This window comes from Oncorhynchus keta, chromosome 18 (assembly GCF_023373465.1).
Source record: "Oncorhynchus keta strain PuntledgeMale-10-30-2019 chromosome 18, Oket_V2, whole genome shotgun sequence".
Taxonomy (NCBI): domain Eukaryota; kingdom Metazoa; phylum Chordata; class Actinopteri; order Salmoniformes; family Salmonidae; genus Oncorhynchus; species Oncorhynchus keta.
Window position 1 is genome coordinate 13,803,789 of NC_068438.1, and position 13,834 is coordinate 13,817,622.

At 42.9% G+C, this 13,834-nt stretch overlaps 1 protein-coding gene across 2 annotated transcripts in view; it reads left to right on the top strand.

Moving 5' to 3' along the window:
- LOC118397311 (E3 ubiquitin-protein ligase TRIP12) overlaps positions 1–9,658 on the top strand; it is a 53,839-nt gene extending 44,181 nt beyond the window's left edge. For both annotated transcript variants that reach the window (XM_035791945.2, XM_035791946.2), the window contains exons 32-42: positions 50–192; positions 5,056–5,212; positions 5,401–5,499; positions 5,706–5,820; positions 6,110–6,264; positions 6,568–6,732; positions 7,110–7,274; positions 7,396–7,509; positions 7,611–7,705; positions 7,811–7,914; positions 8,238–9,658. In XM_035791945.2, the coding sequence (XP_035647838.2) occupies positions 50–192; positions 5,056–5,212; positions 5,401–5,499; positions 5,706–5,820; positions 6,110–6,264; positions 6,568–6,732; positions 7,110–7,274; positions 7,396–7,509; positions 7,611–7,705; positions 7,811–7,914; positions 8,238–8,434 (1,509 nt within the window). In that variant the 3' untranslated portion in view covers positions 8,435–9,658. The remainder of the gene's footprint in view (positions 1–49; positions 193–5,055; positions 5,213–5,400; positions 5,500–5,705; positions 5,821–6,109; positions 6,265–6,567; positions 6,733–7,109; positions 7,275–7,395; positions 7,510–7,610; positions 7,706–7,810; positions 7,915–8,237) is intronic.
- The last annotated feature ends 4,176 nt before the right edge of the window (positions 9,659–13,834 follow it).

The following is a 13,834-nucleotide window of genomic DNA, read 5'->3' on the forward strand; positions in this document are numbered from 1 at the left end:
GAGAAGGGGCACTGTGGTAGTTCCAGTAAACTGAGGTTGTTTTTTTCAGAATGCTGTTTCTAAGGAGATCATCCCCACCAGTGAGTTCATCAACAGTAAGCTGACAGCCAAGGCCAACCGACAGCTGCAGGACCCTCTGGTCATCATGACCGGCAACATCCCCACCTGGCTCACAGAGCTCGGCAAGACCTGGTAACGCCTAGGTTTTCTTGAATATTTGACCCAAGTATTCACTAATGCAATGTCCTCAAACCGCATGTCTAGACCAAGGTTGGGGACAATTCCATTTCAATTCAGGAAGTAAACTGAGACTTCAATTTTCTCTTCCAGGCCCAAGGTTAACCCCACATAAGCAACTGAATATATACTTATACTTATACTTATATATACTTATACTTATATATACTTATACATATATATATACTTATACTTATACATATATATATACTTATACATATATATATACTTATACATATATATATACTTATACATATACATATATATATACTTATACATATACATATATATATATTTATACATATACATATATATATATTTATACTTATACATATATATATATTTATACTTATACATATATATATATTTATACTTATACTTATATTTATACTTATACTTATACTTATACATATTTATACTTATACATATATATATTTAGACTTATACTTATACATATATATATTTAGACTTATACTTATACATATATATATTTATACTTATACATATATATATATTTATACTTATACTTATACATATATATATATTTATACTTATACTTATACATATTTATACTTATACTTATACTTACTGGCCTGTTTATTAGGTAAACCACCTCTTCCACGAAAATGGATCACGCCTACACACAGGGAGTCACGTCAACAACTATATAAAGCAGGCATCGAGGCATTCAGTTACTGTTTGATTGAACGTTAGGTCACATTTTTTGCCCATTCTAAGTGAGTGTGTTATGATTGTCTGTGCCAGGTGCACTGGATCCAATATCTCAAACCCCGCACTCCTCGGCTTTTCACTCAAGACAGTGTCTAGGGTTTACCAAGAATGGTGCGACAAACAAAAAAATGTCCAGATAATGGCTTTCCTTTCGGCGAAAACCGGACGAGAGATCGAAGGCGACTGGCAAGAATCGTGCAAACAGACTGGCCACAAGTGGACCAGTAGTGGTGCACACCTGGTTAATCCTTGTCACGGATGGGCTTTTGTAGCAGACACCGGGTTTCACTCCAATCAGCTAAAAACAAGAATTGGCTCCAGTGGGCACGCAATCACCAACACTGGACAATTGAGTGGAAAAGCAGCCTGGAACATGAGAGCAAGTTCACTTTACTTGAGTGGCCTCAACCCAATAGAGCATATTTAGGATGAGATGGATCGGGCTGTTCGCATGAATGCACCGCCTTCCATTCTGCAGCAACTGCGGGATGCCATCGCATCAGGAATGTTTCCTGACACCTTGTAGAATGGCCCACAGAATTTCGGCTGTTCTGGAGGCAAAGAAGGGTCAGACCTGGTACTACACAGACTAAAAATATAAATGCAACATGCAACAATTTCAAAGTTTTTACTTAGTTACAGTTCATTTAAGGAAATCAGTCAATTTAAAAAATATCATTAGGCCATTATCTATTGATTTCACATGATTGGTATTACAGATCTGTTGGTCACAGATACCTTTAAAGAAAAAAGGTAGTTGTGTGACCATTTGCCTCATGCAGTGCGACATCTCCTTCACATAGAATTTCAGTCTGATTGTGAAATGTTGTCCCACTCTTCAATGGCTGTGCGAAGTTGCTGGATATATTGTCAGGATCTTGAGCACGCCGTCATACACATCATTCCAGAGCATACCAAACATGCCCAATGGGTGACATGTCTGGTGAGTATGCAGACCATTGAAGAACTGGGCCATTTTCATCTTCAAGGAAGTGTGTACAGATCCTTGCGACATGGGGCCGTGCATTAACTTCTCTGGAATAGGGGGCAGCATTTGGAATTTTGGATGGAAAGCATGCCCACTTTTCAACTGCCTGTTACTCATCCCCAGAAGATAAGATATGCATATTATTAGTAGATATGGATATAAAACACTGAAGTTTCTAAAACTGTTTGAATCATGTCTATGAGCATAACAGAACTTATGTAGCAGGCGAAACCCCGAGGACAAACATTCATGTTTTGTTTTTGAGTTCACCCTCTTTTCAATGAGGTTTCATTGGGATTCCAGATTTCAAAGGGACTTGCTTGCAGTTCCTACCGCTTCCACTGGATGTCACCAGTCTTTAGAAATTGGTTGAGGCTATTCCTTTGTAATGTATGGCCATCTTGAACAAGTGTCACTTCATGTGTACTGTTTGATAGAGGTGCAAGAACAGAAAGCATGCTTGTGTTTGTTTTCCTGTATTGAACACAGATCATCCCGTCTTCAATTTTATCAATGACTTACTTTAAAAAATACCTAAAGTTGTATTACAAAAGTAGTTTGAAATGTTTTGGTAACTTTGAGATATTTTGTTGTCACGTTGCGCTAGTTGGAACCGGTGATTTTCTGTATCAAATGCGCCATATAAATGGACATTTTGGATATATATGGAAGGAATTAATCGAACAAAAGGACCATTTGTGATGTTTATGGGACATATTGGAGTGCCGACTGAAGAAGCTCGTCAAAGGTAAGGCATGATTTATATATTTATTTCTGTGTCCCGCCTGCAGGGTTGAAATGTTTTTCTCTTTTGTTTACTATGGTGCTATGCTCAGATAATAGCATTGTTTACTTTTGCCAAAAAGCCTTTCTGAAATCTGACATGTTGTGAATCCAGCCAATGTGTAGCTTTAATTTGGTAAAAAGTTAGATTTTTATAGGAATTTATTTGAATTTGGCGCTCTGCATTTGCTGGCGTCCCACATATCCCAGAGAGGTTAACATGCTGAAACATGAGGTGATGGTGGCGGGTAAATGGCACGACACTGGGCCTTGGGATCTCATCACATTACCTCCGCATTAAAATTCCCATCAATAAAATTGTGTTCGTTGTCCGTAGCTTATGCCTGCCAGTATCAAAACCCCACTGCCACCATGGGGCACTGTTCCTAACGTTGACATCGGCAAACTGCTTGCCCACACGACACCATACACGCTGTTTGCCATCTGCCCGGTACAGTTGAAACCGGGATTCATGCATGAAGCGCACTTCTCTAGCGTGCCAGGGGCCATCGACGGTGAGCATATGCCCACTGAAGTTTAAGACGCCGAACTGTAGTCAGGTCAAGATCCTGGTGAGCACGCAGATGAGTTTCTCTGAAACTGTTTCTGACAGTTTGTGCAAATAATTTGGTTATATAAACCCACAGTTTCATCAGCTGTCCGGATGGCTGGTCTCAGACGATCCTGCAGGTAAAGAATCCAAATGTGTGGTTACAGTCTGCCATTGTGAGGCCAGTTGGACGTACTGCCAAATTCTCTAAAAGGATGGAGGTTTACGGTAGAGAAATTCTGGCAAGAGCTCTGTTGGACAGTCCTCCAGTCAGCATGTCAATGCTCCTTCAACTTGAAATCTGGTGTTGTGACAACTGCACATTTTAGTGGCCTGGTATTTTCCCAAGCACAAGGTGCACCTGTGTGCTGATCATGCTGTCTAATCAGCTTCTTGATATGTCACACCTGTCAGATGGATGGATTATGTCACTAACAGGGATGTGAAAACATTTTTCTTGAAACGTGGGACTGGCACTTAACATCAAATTGTATTTGTCACAAACACATGGTTAGCAGATGTTAATGCGAGTGTAGCGAAATGCTTGTGCTTCTAGTTCCGACAATGCAGTAATAACCAACAAGTAATCTAGCTAACAATTCCAAAACTACTACCTTTTATAGACACAAGTGTAAGGGGATAAGAATATTTACATAAAGATATATGAGTGAGTGATGGTACAGAGCGGCATAGGCAAGATACAGTAGATGGTATCGAGTACAGTATATACATATGAGATGAGTATGTAAACAAAGCGGCTAGTGATACATGTATTACATAAAGATGCAGTAGATGATATAGTGTACAGTATATACATATACATATGAGATGAATAATGTAGGGTATGTAAACATTATATTAGGTAGCATTGTTTAAAGTGGCTAGTGATATATTTTACATTTCCCATCAATTCCCATTATTAAAGTGGCTGGAGTTGAGTCAGTGTCAGTGTGTTGGCAGCAGCCACTCAATGTTAGTGGTGTCTGTTTAACGGTCTGATGGCCTTGAGATAGCTGTTTTTCAGTCTCTCGGTCCCAGCTTTGATTCATCTGTACTGACCTCGCCTTCTGGATGATAGCGAGGTGAACATGCAGTGGCTCGGGTGGTTGTTGTCCTTGATGATCTTTATGGCCTTCCTGTGACATCGGGTGGTGTTGGTGTTCTGGAGGGCATGTAGTTTGCCCCCGGTGATGCGTTGTGCAGACCTCACTACCCTCTGGAGAGCCTTACGGTTGTGGGTGGAGCAGTTGCCGTACCAGGCGGTGATACAGCCCGACAGGATGCTCTCGATTGTGCATCTGTAGAAGTTCGCGAGTGCTTTTGGTGACAAGTCGAATTTCTTCAGCCTCCTGAGGTTGAAGAGGCGCTGCTGCGCCTTCTTCACGATGCTGTCTGTGTGGGTGGACCAATTCAGTTTGTCTGTGTGTACGCCGAGGAACTTAAAACTTACTACCCTCTCCACTACTGTCCCATCAATGTGGATAGGGGGGTGTTCCCTCTGCTGTTTCCTGAAGTCCACAATCATCTCCTTAGTTTTGTTGACGTTGAGTGTGAGGTTATTTTCCTGATACCACACTCCGAGGGCCCTCACCTCCTCCCTGTAGGCCGTCTCGTCGTCGTTTTTAATCAAGCCTACCACTGTTGTTTAACATGATGCGTTTTATATTTTTGTTCATTGTAGATGGGTGTACCTAATTAACTGTCCGGTGAGTACATAGATGCTTTGCATTTTGACCAACTATCATTGTTACTCCCTTCTCCCCAGTCCCTTCTTCTTCCCATTCGACACACGGCAGATGCTCTTCTATGTGACTGCTTTTGACCGCGACCGGGCCATGCAGCGCCTCCTCGACACCAATCCTGAGATCAACCAGTCAGATTCCCAGGACAGCCGTGTGGCACCCCGCCTCGACAGAAAAAAGGTGTTGAATATTTTGGTGTAATGTCACCTAATCGACTCTATGTATGCCTTTCTGGAATGGGTTTAATAAGTGTAGCCAAGAGGAGTGGACATCGCCAATGAAAAATATCCAGCCTGCTTTTTGTACTCTACCGACTCCTGTTTGTCTTTTCACTAACTCCTCATTTCTGCTCTTCCTCCTGTCTCTAGCGAACGATAAACCGTGAGGAGCTGCTGAAGCAGGCGGAGTCGGTGATGCAGGACCTCGGCAGCTCCAGAGCCATGCTGGAGATCCAGTATGAGAACGAGGTACAGTACATGCGTTCACACCCTCATTACGAGCACTGTTCAATCACCTCCATTTTGAGTTTGTCCCTCTCATAAGGTACCACAGAACTTGGAGTCGTTTGGGGGGGTAGATTTTGAACATGACCCTAGACTTATCTAGATAGAAGCTCTCCTGCCTCTTTCTTTCTCTCTCTCCCTTACTCCCCCGGTCTCTGTCCTTCTGTCAGGTGGGCACAGGGCTGGGTCCCACCCTGGAGTTCTACGCCCTGGTCTCCCAGGAGCTGCAGAGGGCCGATCTCGGGCTGTGGAGGGGTGAGGAGGTCGCCCTGTCCAACCCAAAAGGTAACTTTCTACTCCAACCCTCTGGGGAATATATTTGTCTCTAAATAGGAGCTCCTAAAATGTTAAAGTGATTTCTGCAACAAACGACCAAATGTAATTTGGACAGAAATAGGATTTATTTTAGATTTAAAGGCTTTCCTACAGTTTTCCAAGATGTGCCTGGGTGGCAGCTGTGAAGTCACATGCAGAGATATGGGCTCCTAAAGAGGACGGATCATTGCTGAGTAGCTTGTCTTTGAGACCCACATTGGAACAACTCTTCCTCTCCCTAAATTTCCTCTTCTCCCAGGAAGCCAAGAAGGGACCAAGTACATGTTCAGCTCCAGAGGGCTGTTTGCCGTTCCCTTTGGCAGGACAACCAAACCGGCACACATCGCCAAAATCAAGATGAAGTTCCGCTTCCTGGGCAAGCTGATGGCCAAGGCTATAATGGACTTCAGACTGGTAAACAGTAACACTTTGTACCTTTTGACCAGTGGACCAGTCTCTGTGTAGTCTACCCTGCTAATGCTTCTAGACCTTCACTTTTAGTTGTTTTGGAGTGGTTTTTACACTTACATTACTTGCCTTAAGCCCTGTTTGCCAGAATAAGGGTGATTTGTATATTAATTTTTTTCTGCGCTCCTACTTTAACTCCCCTCTTCTACAGCCCTCCTACATGCTCTCACCTTTCAAGCACAATTGTACACTTACCTGAACCTCTCAGTAGGGAGCACTCTGCTGATCTAACACCTGTCTCCCTCCCAGCTGGACCTGCCCCTGGGGCTGCCCTTCTACAAGTGGATGCTGCGGCACGAGACCTCCATCAGCTCCCACGACCTGATCAACATCGACCCGGGCGTGGCGAAGTCCATCCAGCACCTGGAGGACATCATCCGCCAGAAGAGGAGGCTGGAGCAGGACCGCTCCCAAGTCAGTCCCCGATACACAACCTCCCCAGATGCAGCTAACCTCAGTCATTACAATTTGTCTTTGGTGATGAGAACTTGGATACTCTTATGGAGGTCTTTCTCAGAGATGGGGTTCATAGTGGTAGCTTTAGTAAGGCTTGATTTACACTCCAATAGACATCTGCTTAGTGACTCTCCCCATGCACTGCGCAAAGGGCTCTGCAGTCCACACGTAAATTTAATGTGTGTCAGAATTTGCAGCTGTATTTAAGTGTCAGTGATGTTTTGCTAAGGAGAGTGCTTGGTGGAGTGTAAAACCGTTATGGCCCCTCCCTATCAGATTGATGATGCTTTTCATGTTACGTTCCCCATATTAATAAAAGGCCTGTTTCGTCCTAGACGAGGGAGACCCTGCAGCAGGCGCTGGAGAGTCTCAACATGAACGGCTGCTCTGTGGAGGATCTGGGCCTGGACTTTACCCTCCCCGGTTTCCCCAACATCGAGCTGAAGAAGGGAGGCAAAGATATCCCTGTCACAATCTACAATCTGGAGGAGTACCTCAGGGTGGGTAGCTCGTGCACACACACTTACTTAGACACATGCACATACATCGCTCCTACATAGACTCTCCACAAAAGTGTCCACCTCCTTATGGAGCTGACCGTTGGTCCCATTGTCTCCACAGCTGGTGGTCTACTGGACGATGAACGAAGGTGTGTCCCGGCAGTTTGAATCTTTCAGGGAAGGGTTTGAGTCAGTCTTCCCCCTGCACCACTTGCAGTATTTCTACCCTGAAGAGGTGAGTACTGCTATCAATAATCCCAAAAAAGCATTTATTTAGGTGACCTCTTCAGGATGTCACATTGCCAACCCCCTCTGTGCTCTTCCTTCCGCCTGTAGTTGGATCAGCTGCTTTGTGGCAGCAAGTCCGAGACCTGGGATGTCAAGACCCTGATGGAGTGCTGTCGTCCCGACCACGGCTACACCCATGACAGGTGAGTTACTCCACCGACCAGAGCTCTGACCAGACCTACACTTAGTGTCATGTTTAGGACTTGTCAGAGTGCAGTGGTTTGACGTTTTTATCTGTTTTTCTCCAGTCGTGCTGTGAGGTTCCTTTTTGACGTGCTCAGCAGTTTCGATGCAGAGCAGCAGAGACTTTTCCTGCAATTTGTAACAGGAAGCCCAAGGCTGCCTGTTGGAGGTGAGTGGTCATGGATACATACTCACCATACACACTTGAAGATTTGTTGTGCTCCGAAGTTGAGTGGTCCCATTCTCCAATTTGAGAATTGAACAATCCCACACTTTGGGTGACATGTTTTCAGTGTGCAATGCACTTTAACTGATGCTGTAGTTATGTCGTACCCTCATGCACTTAGTAAACAAATGAGTGTGACACTGCTCACTCAACTGGAAAACCACAAATGCAGAGAATAGGACAAGACAACAAAGTATGTCGACAGACAAATCCAGCCATGGCAGTTTTTTGAGCTGATTCTGATCATGCCACCTCCTTCTCTCCAGGTTTCCGTAGTCTGAACCCGCCGTTGACCATCGTGCGGAAGACATTTGAGTCGACGGAGAACCCGGACGACTTCCTGCCGTCGGTTATGACCTGTGTCAACTACCTGAAGCTGCCTGACTACTCCAGCATCGAGATAATGCGCAAGAAACTGTTGATTGCGGCCCGTGAGGGCCAGCAGTCCTTCCACCTGTCCTGATCCCGCAGTCTCTCCCATTCAAAATGCCTTCTACAGCAAACTGACGAAATCATGACTTCATTTTTACTTTTTCTTTTTGTAATCACCTACATCAAGGCCAAGTGTGTACAGCCTTCTTGTTAGAGAACACAGCTTGCAGTAATTAAAGAAGGACTTGAGTTAAATATTTGCTGCCCCTGTCTCCTACAAAAAAGGCGTTAAATGACTCACAGAACAAAACAAAAAAATTATCAGTTGAGTAATGTTAAAAAAAACAAGAAGGAAAAAAAAAACTTGAGTTACATTTTAAAATGCGTTGCTGTGTGATATTTAAAGGGATGTTTCCTCAGTGGTGAATGTCTGTGGTGGAGGTCCATAGAGCAAGCTAGGTTCACTTTAGCTCCAAAGATAATTTGTACAGAAAAAAATTCCAGACTGCTCATTCTACACATTTGATAGAATAGCTCTTTGTTCTCATGTCTCCTTTCCCCTTCAGTCTGTCTGTTTTGCATTCTGTTCTCCTGTATTATACAGCCCGGCCCCAGTTTGTGTTACATTTTGGTTCTGCTTCCCCTCCTTTTGTGTGTGTTTGCGTATACATTTTTTGGAAATGAGAGTTGGAGTTGGTTGACTGCGGGTAGTGATGACAGCTTCTTTTTTTTTAATATATATATATATATTTTTCCCAAGTTGAAATTGTGTTCTGGTCTATAATTACAAAGAGCTTCAGCTCAAACATGATAAGAGTTATCCAGTGTGTTGAATAAGTTAACTTACTTTTTGCTCTCACTTTGATAGAGTAGTAGTGTGTCTCAGATGGATGCTGAGGGGGTGCGCTCTGACAGACTGACTGGCTTAGGCCAAGCCCTGAGCCCCCCCCCCCCCAAATCCCTATTGTAGCTGAGCGCACCCATTTGGCTGGACTCATTTTATCGTTTCACGGCCAGATAGCATTTCAAGTTCATTTATGGAATAAGAGTTTATATGCAGTTTCATGCCCGGTTTGAGGTGGGGATGTCTGCTTCACCTTTTTTTAATTTTCAGTTTCTTCTTGCTGTCTTTTTTTTTGGCTGCTGGCTTGGAACAAACCTTGTTGTGCACCTGCAGTCTGTGGCCAGGGGAGGGCCCCACTCCAATTCTCTCCTGGCCCAATCGTTCATGTGCTGGTTTCTAAGATCTGCAATAATTTACTGCATCAGGTTAATGTTTTTACCTGAACATAAAATAAAGTAACTGTTTGACTCATCTGTGTTCTCTTTATTTAATCCATCCTCCTGTTCTTCCTTTCATCCTTCATTCTGTGGATCTGACTGAGAGTCTTGGAGTTGAGCAATGGGGGTAGGAGTTGCTTGATTTAAAACATACCTAATTTATATTAACAGTTGATTACCACTGACCCTACCCAATTCTGTCATGGTTTATTAAGAGGAGCACTTGAAGGGTTGATGTTTCAGTGAATGGTGACAAAGGTCTTGCGAATGAACTGAGTGTGTGTGTGTATATATTAACTTGCATTGTAAAATGTACGTTTTTGAATTGTCCTCATAGGTAACTTCACTTATTTTGTATTTTTTTTAGGACCGTTAATGATCGAGGGACATAACATAACTGAGATATACAGTATAATTTGGTGCTTATTTGTTTTTTTTATATATATTTTTTTACACATGTACAAGTGTGTATTAATACATGTGTGAACTGGAAATGTTTTTTTTGCATATCCCGACTCTTCCTGAGACCCTCAGAGTAGGCCGTGACCTCAGTAGGGTCACAGCCAGGGAGATGGCTAGGGGACAGGCGGAGAGGTGTCTTGAATGTCACCTCCAGAGGAATTTGTTTTCCTTTCCTACCCCAGCAGGGTGAGTCTAACCTCTTCCCTTATGAAACAAAGATTGCATTCAGAGTGCCGTGGAACTGCAGTACACTGTTGAATAAATAGGTCAAGTGCAGTATAACTGCAGTACGCTGCAAATACTGTACAAAATTTACTGCAGTAATTTAGCAGTTCTAGTGCAGTATAACTAGTTATTCTGCAATTACTGTGTCCAGAATACCACAGACTCCAGTTACTACACTTTTACTGCAGTTTCAAAACTGCAATCTTGTTATTGTAAGATTTGAGGAAGTGGGTAGTGAGGCTTTGGAGATACAGCAAATAAGCATAGGATCCACTGCTGTGCTACAGTTTCACCTGTAGCACGCACTCAATGCTGCCTTAAGTTCTGCATCATTTGTTGCATAATGGAATTGAGTTAGAAATGTTTTTGCCAAGTGATATCACTAAATGGCCAATAAATGGATCCCACTGAATAAATGTTTTTTCTTCTCTACAGTCCAAGTGTCCTTTGCAGTCAACTACAAAGGAAATATTTCACGACTTAAATCAGACTTACATTTAGTCTGTCTTGGGGCACCATTGAAAGTCTAATGTGCCAATAAATCCTCATTAGATTATTAATATGGCTTTGTCAGTGAAGGGATTGCACCACCATGACGGGTCAGAATCCCAGTTTTATTGAGTCATGTATGGTTACATACAATACTGCCAGAACCAGTAACTCCATAACCTTCTCTACCTTTTATTTTTTAAAGCATGCAAGCAGATAAGTTGGCTACAGTACCTGACTCTCTCTGTGAGATGAGTAAAGTGGTTGAGCTGACAGATTTACTGGCCGGTGCGAAGACTCATTATGGAAATAGAGAGTTGGGACTCAGCGGAGGGCTGACGTGCTTTTCACGACCACTGTGCGTTATATCGACCACACCGCATGGTCACAGTGAAGAGGCGATACCGGGATGCTGCGAAGTGATGGTTGCTGATAATGGGCCTCTGTACGCCTATGTAGATATTCCATTAAAAAATCTGCCGTTTCCAGCTACTTAGTCATTTACAACATTAACAATGTCCACAGTGTATTTCTGATCAATTTTATTTTATTTCAAAAACAAGGACATTTCTAACTGACCCCAAACTTTTGAACGGTAGTGTAGGTAGTAGTAGGGTACCATTTGGGACATAATCTAAAACTCCTGAGCTTTTACAGTTCTGACATAAGATCCTGATTGAGAGAATGGTATTTCATCAAGGTATTTGAAGATCATTAAGAGACTCATAACCGTTCTTTTATATTTATCATGCAAAGTTGTTTAATTAGATTTTTGCAACTTGCTAAGGTTTTATTTCACCTTGAAGGATTTTAGAACCATTCATAGGCAGACTTTGGTGTAAGAGCAGGGTGAGAGGTAATTCACATCAGAGGCAGTTCATGGTTGGGTGGAGAATGAACTGACCTCTGGGCTCACCTCTGAAGGTGATGGAGAGAAACAATAAGAGTCGCTGACATTACAGCTATAATGCCTGTCAAGTGTACAGGTCCCCTCGGGATCGCCATGGAAACTGGTTGCTTAGTAATTTAGAGTATTTGAAGAGAGGGTGTTTTGTTTATTGCTCTGATTCCTTTTTGTGTACGATTTAAAATTCATTTTTCAAACAATACAGTCGTGGCCAAATTTTTGAGAATGACACAAATATTAATTTCCACAAAGTTTGCTGTGTCAGTGTCTTAAGATATTTTTGCCAGATGCTACTATGGAATACTGAAGTATAATTACAAGCACTTCATAAGTGTCAAAGGCTTTTATTGACAATTACATGAAGTTGATGCAAAGAGTCAATATTTGCAGTGTTGACCCTTCTTTTTCAAGACCTCTGCAATCCACCCTGGCATGCTGTCAATTAACTTCTGGGCCACATCCTGACTGATGGCAGCCCATTCTTGCATAATCAATGCTTGGAGTTTGACAGAATTTGTGGGTTTTTAGTTTGTCCACCTGCCTCTTGAGGATTGACCACACGTTTTCAATGAGATTAAGGTCTGAGGAGTTTCCTGGCCATGGACCCAAAATATTGATGTTTTGTTCCCCGAGCCACTTAGTTATCACTTTTGTCTTATGGCAAGGTGCTCCATCATGCTGGAAAAGGCATTGTTCGTCACCAAACTGCTCCTGGATGGTTAGGAGAAGTTGCTCTCGGAGGATGTGTTGGTACCATTCTTTATTCATGGCTGTGTTCTTAGGCAAAATTGTGAGTGAGCCCACTCCCTTGGCTGAGAAGCAACCCCACATATGAATGGGCACAGGATGCTTTACTTTTGTTTTCTCTGGACAAGCATTTTTCTGGATGCCCCAAACAATCGGAAAGGGGATTCATCAGAGAAAATGACTTTACCCCAGTCCTCAGCAGTCCAATCCCTGAACCTTTTGCAGAATATCAGTCTGTCCCTGATGTATTTCCTGGAGAGAAGGGGCTTCTTCGCTGCCGTTCTTGACACCAGGCCATCCTCCAAAAACCTTCGCCTCACTGTGCATGCAGATGCGCTCACACCTGCCCGCTGCCAATCCTGAGCAAGCTCTACTGGTGGTGCCCCTATCCCGCAGCTGAATCAACTTTAGGAGACGGTCCTGGCGCTTGCTGGACTTTCTTGGGCGCCCTGAAGCCTTCTTCACAACAATTGAACCGCTCTCCTTGAAGTTCTTGATGATCCGATAAATGGTTGATTTAGGTGCAATCTTCCTGGCAGCTATATCCTTGCCTGTGAAGCCCTTTTTGTGCAAAGCACTGATGACGGCACGTGTTTCCTTGCAGGTAACCATGGTTGACAGAGGAAGAACAATGATTCCAAGCACCACCCTCCTTTTGAAGCTTCCAGTCTTTTATTTCGAACTCGATCAACATGACAGAGTGATCTCCAGCCTTGTCCTCGTCAATACTCACACCTGTGTTAACAAGAGAATCATTGACATGATGTCAGCTGGTCCTTTTGTGGCAGTACTGAAATGCAGTGGAAATGTTTTTGGGGGATTCAGTTCATTTGCATGGCAATTAATTGATCACTCTTCATAACATTCTGGAGTATATGTAAATCATACAAACTGAGGCAGCAGACTTTGTGAAAATTAATATTTGTGTCATTCTCAAAACTTTTTGCCACGATTGTACAAAACATACACGTACAAAAGACAACATACAGACGAACACAAACATCAACAGTGTCACACCTGCCCAGACCCACTTTCTCTCACCCCTATCTCCAGTGCCTGCACTACTCTCCACCACGTCCTTAATTGCGTTCATCTCCATCGCCCACGGTCTTTCAATATTTAGATATTGAAGCATATGATTTTTCCATTGTCTTAACGTGGATTGGTTGATTTCAAGTTTTTAAGTATACTTTTTTTCAAGGTAATTGACAGGAAGAGTATCGTCCAAACCATTGGGTATCTCACTGCACCCTCATATGACATGTCTTGAAATATGCAAACAAATGGATTAGAAGTACATTTTCATTGTAATACTTCTGACAGCCAAGTTTCTATCTCCGCCCATAAGTTTTGGACTTAATAGCATTTCCAGAATGCATG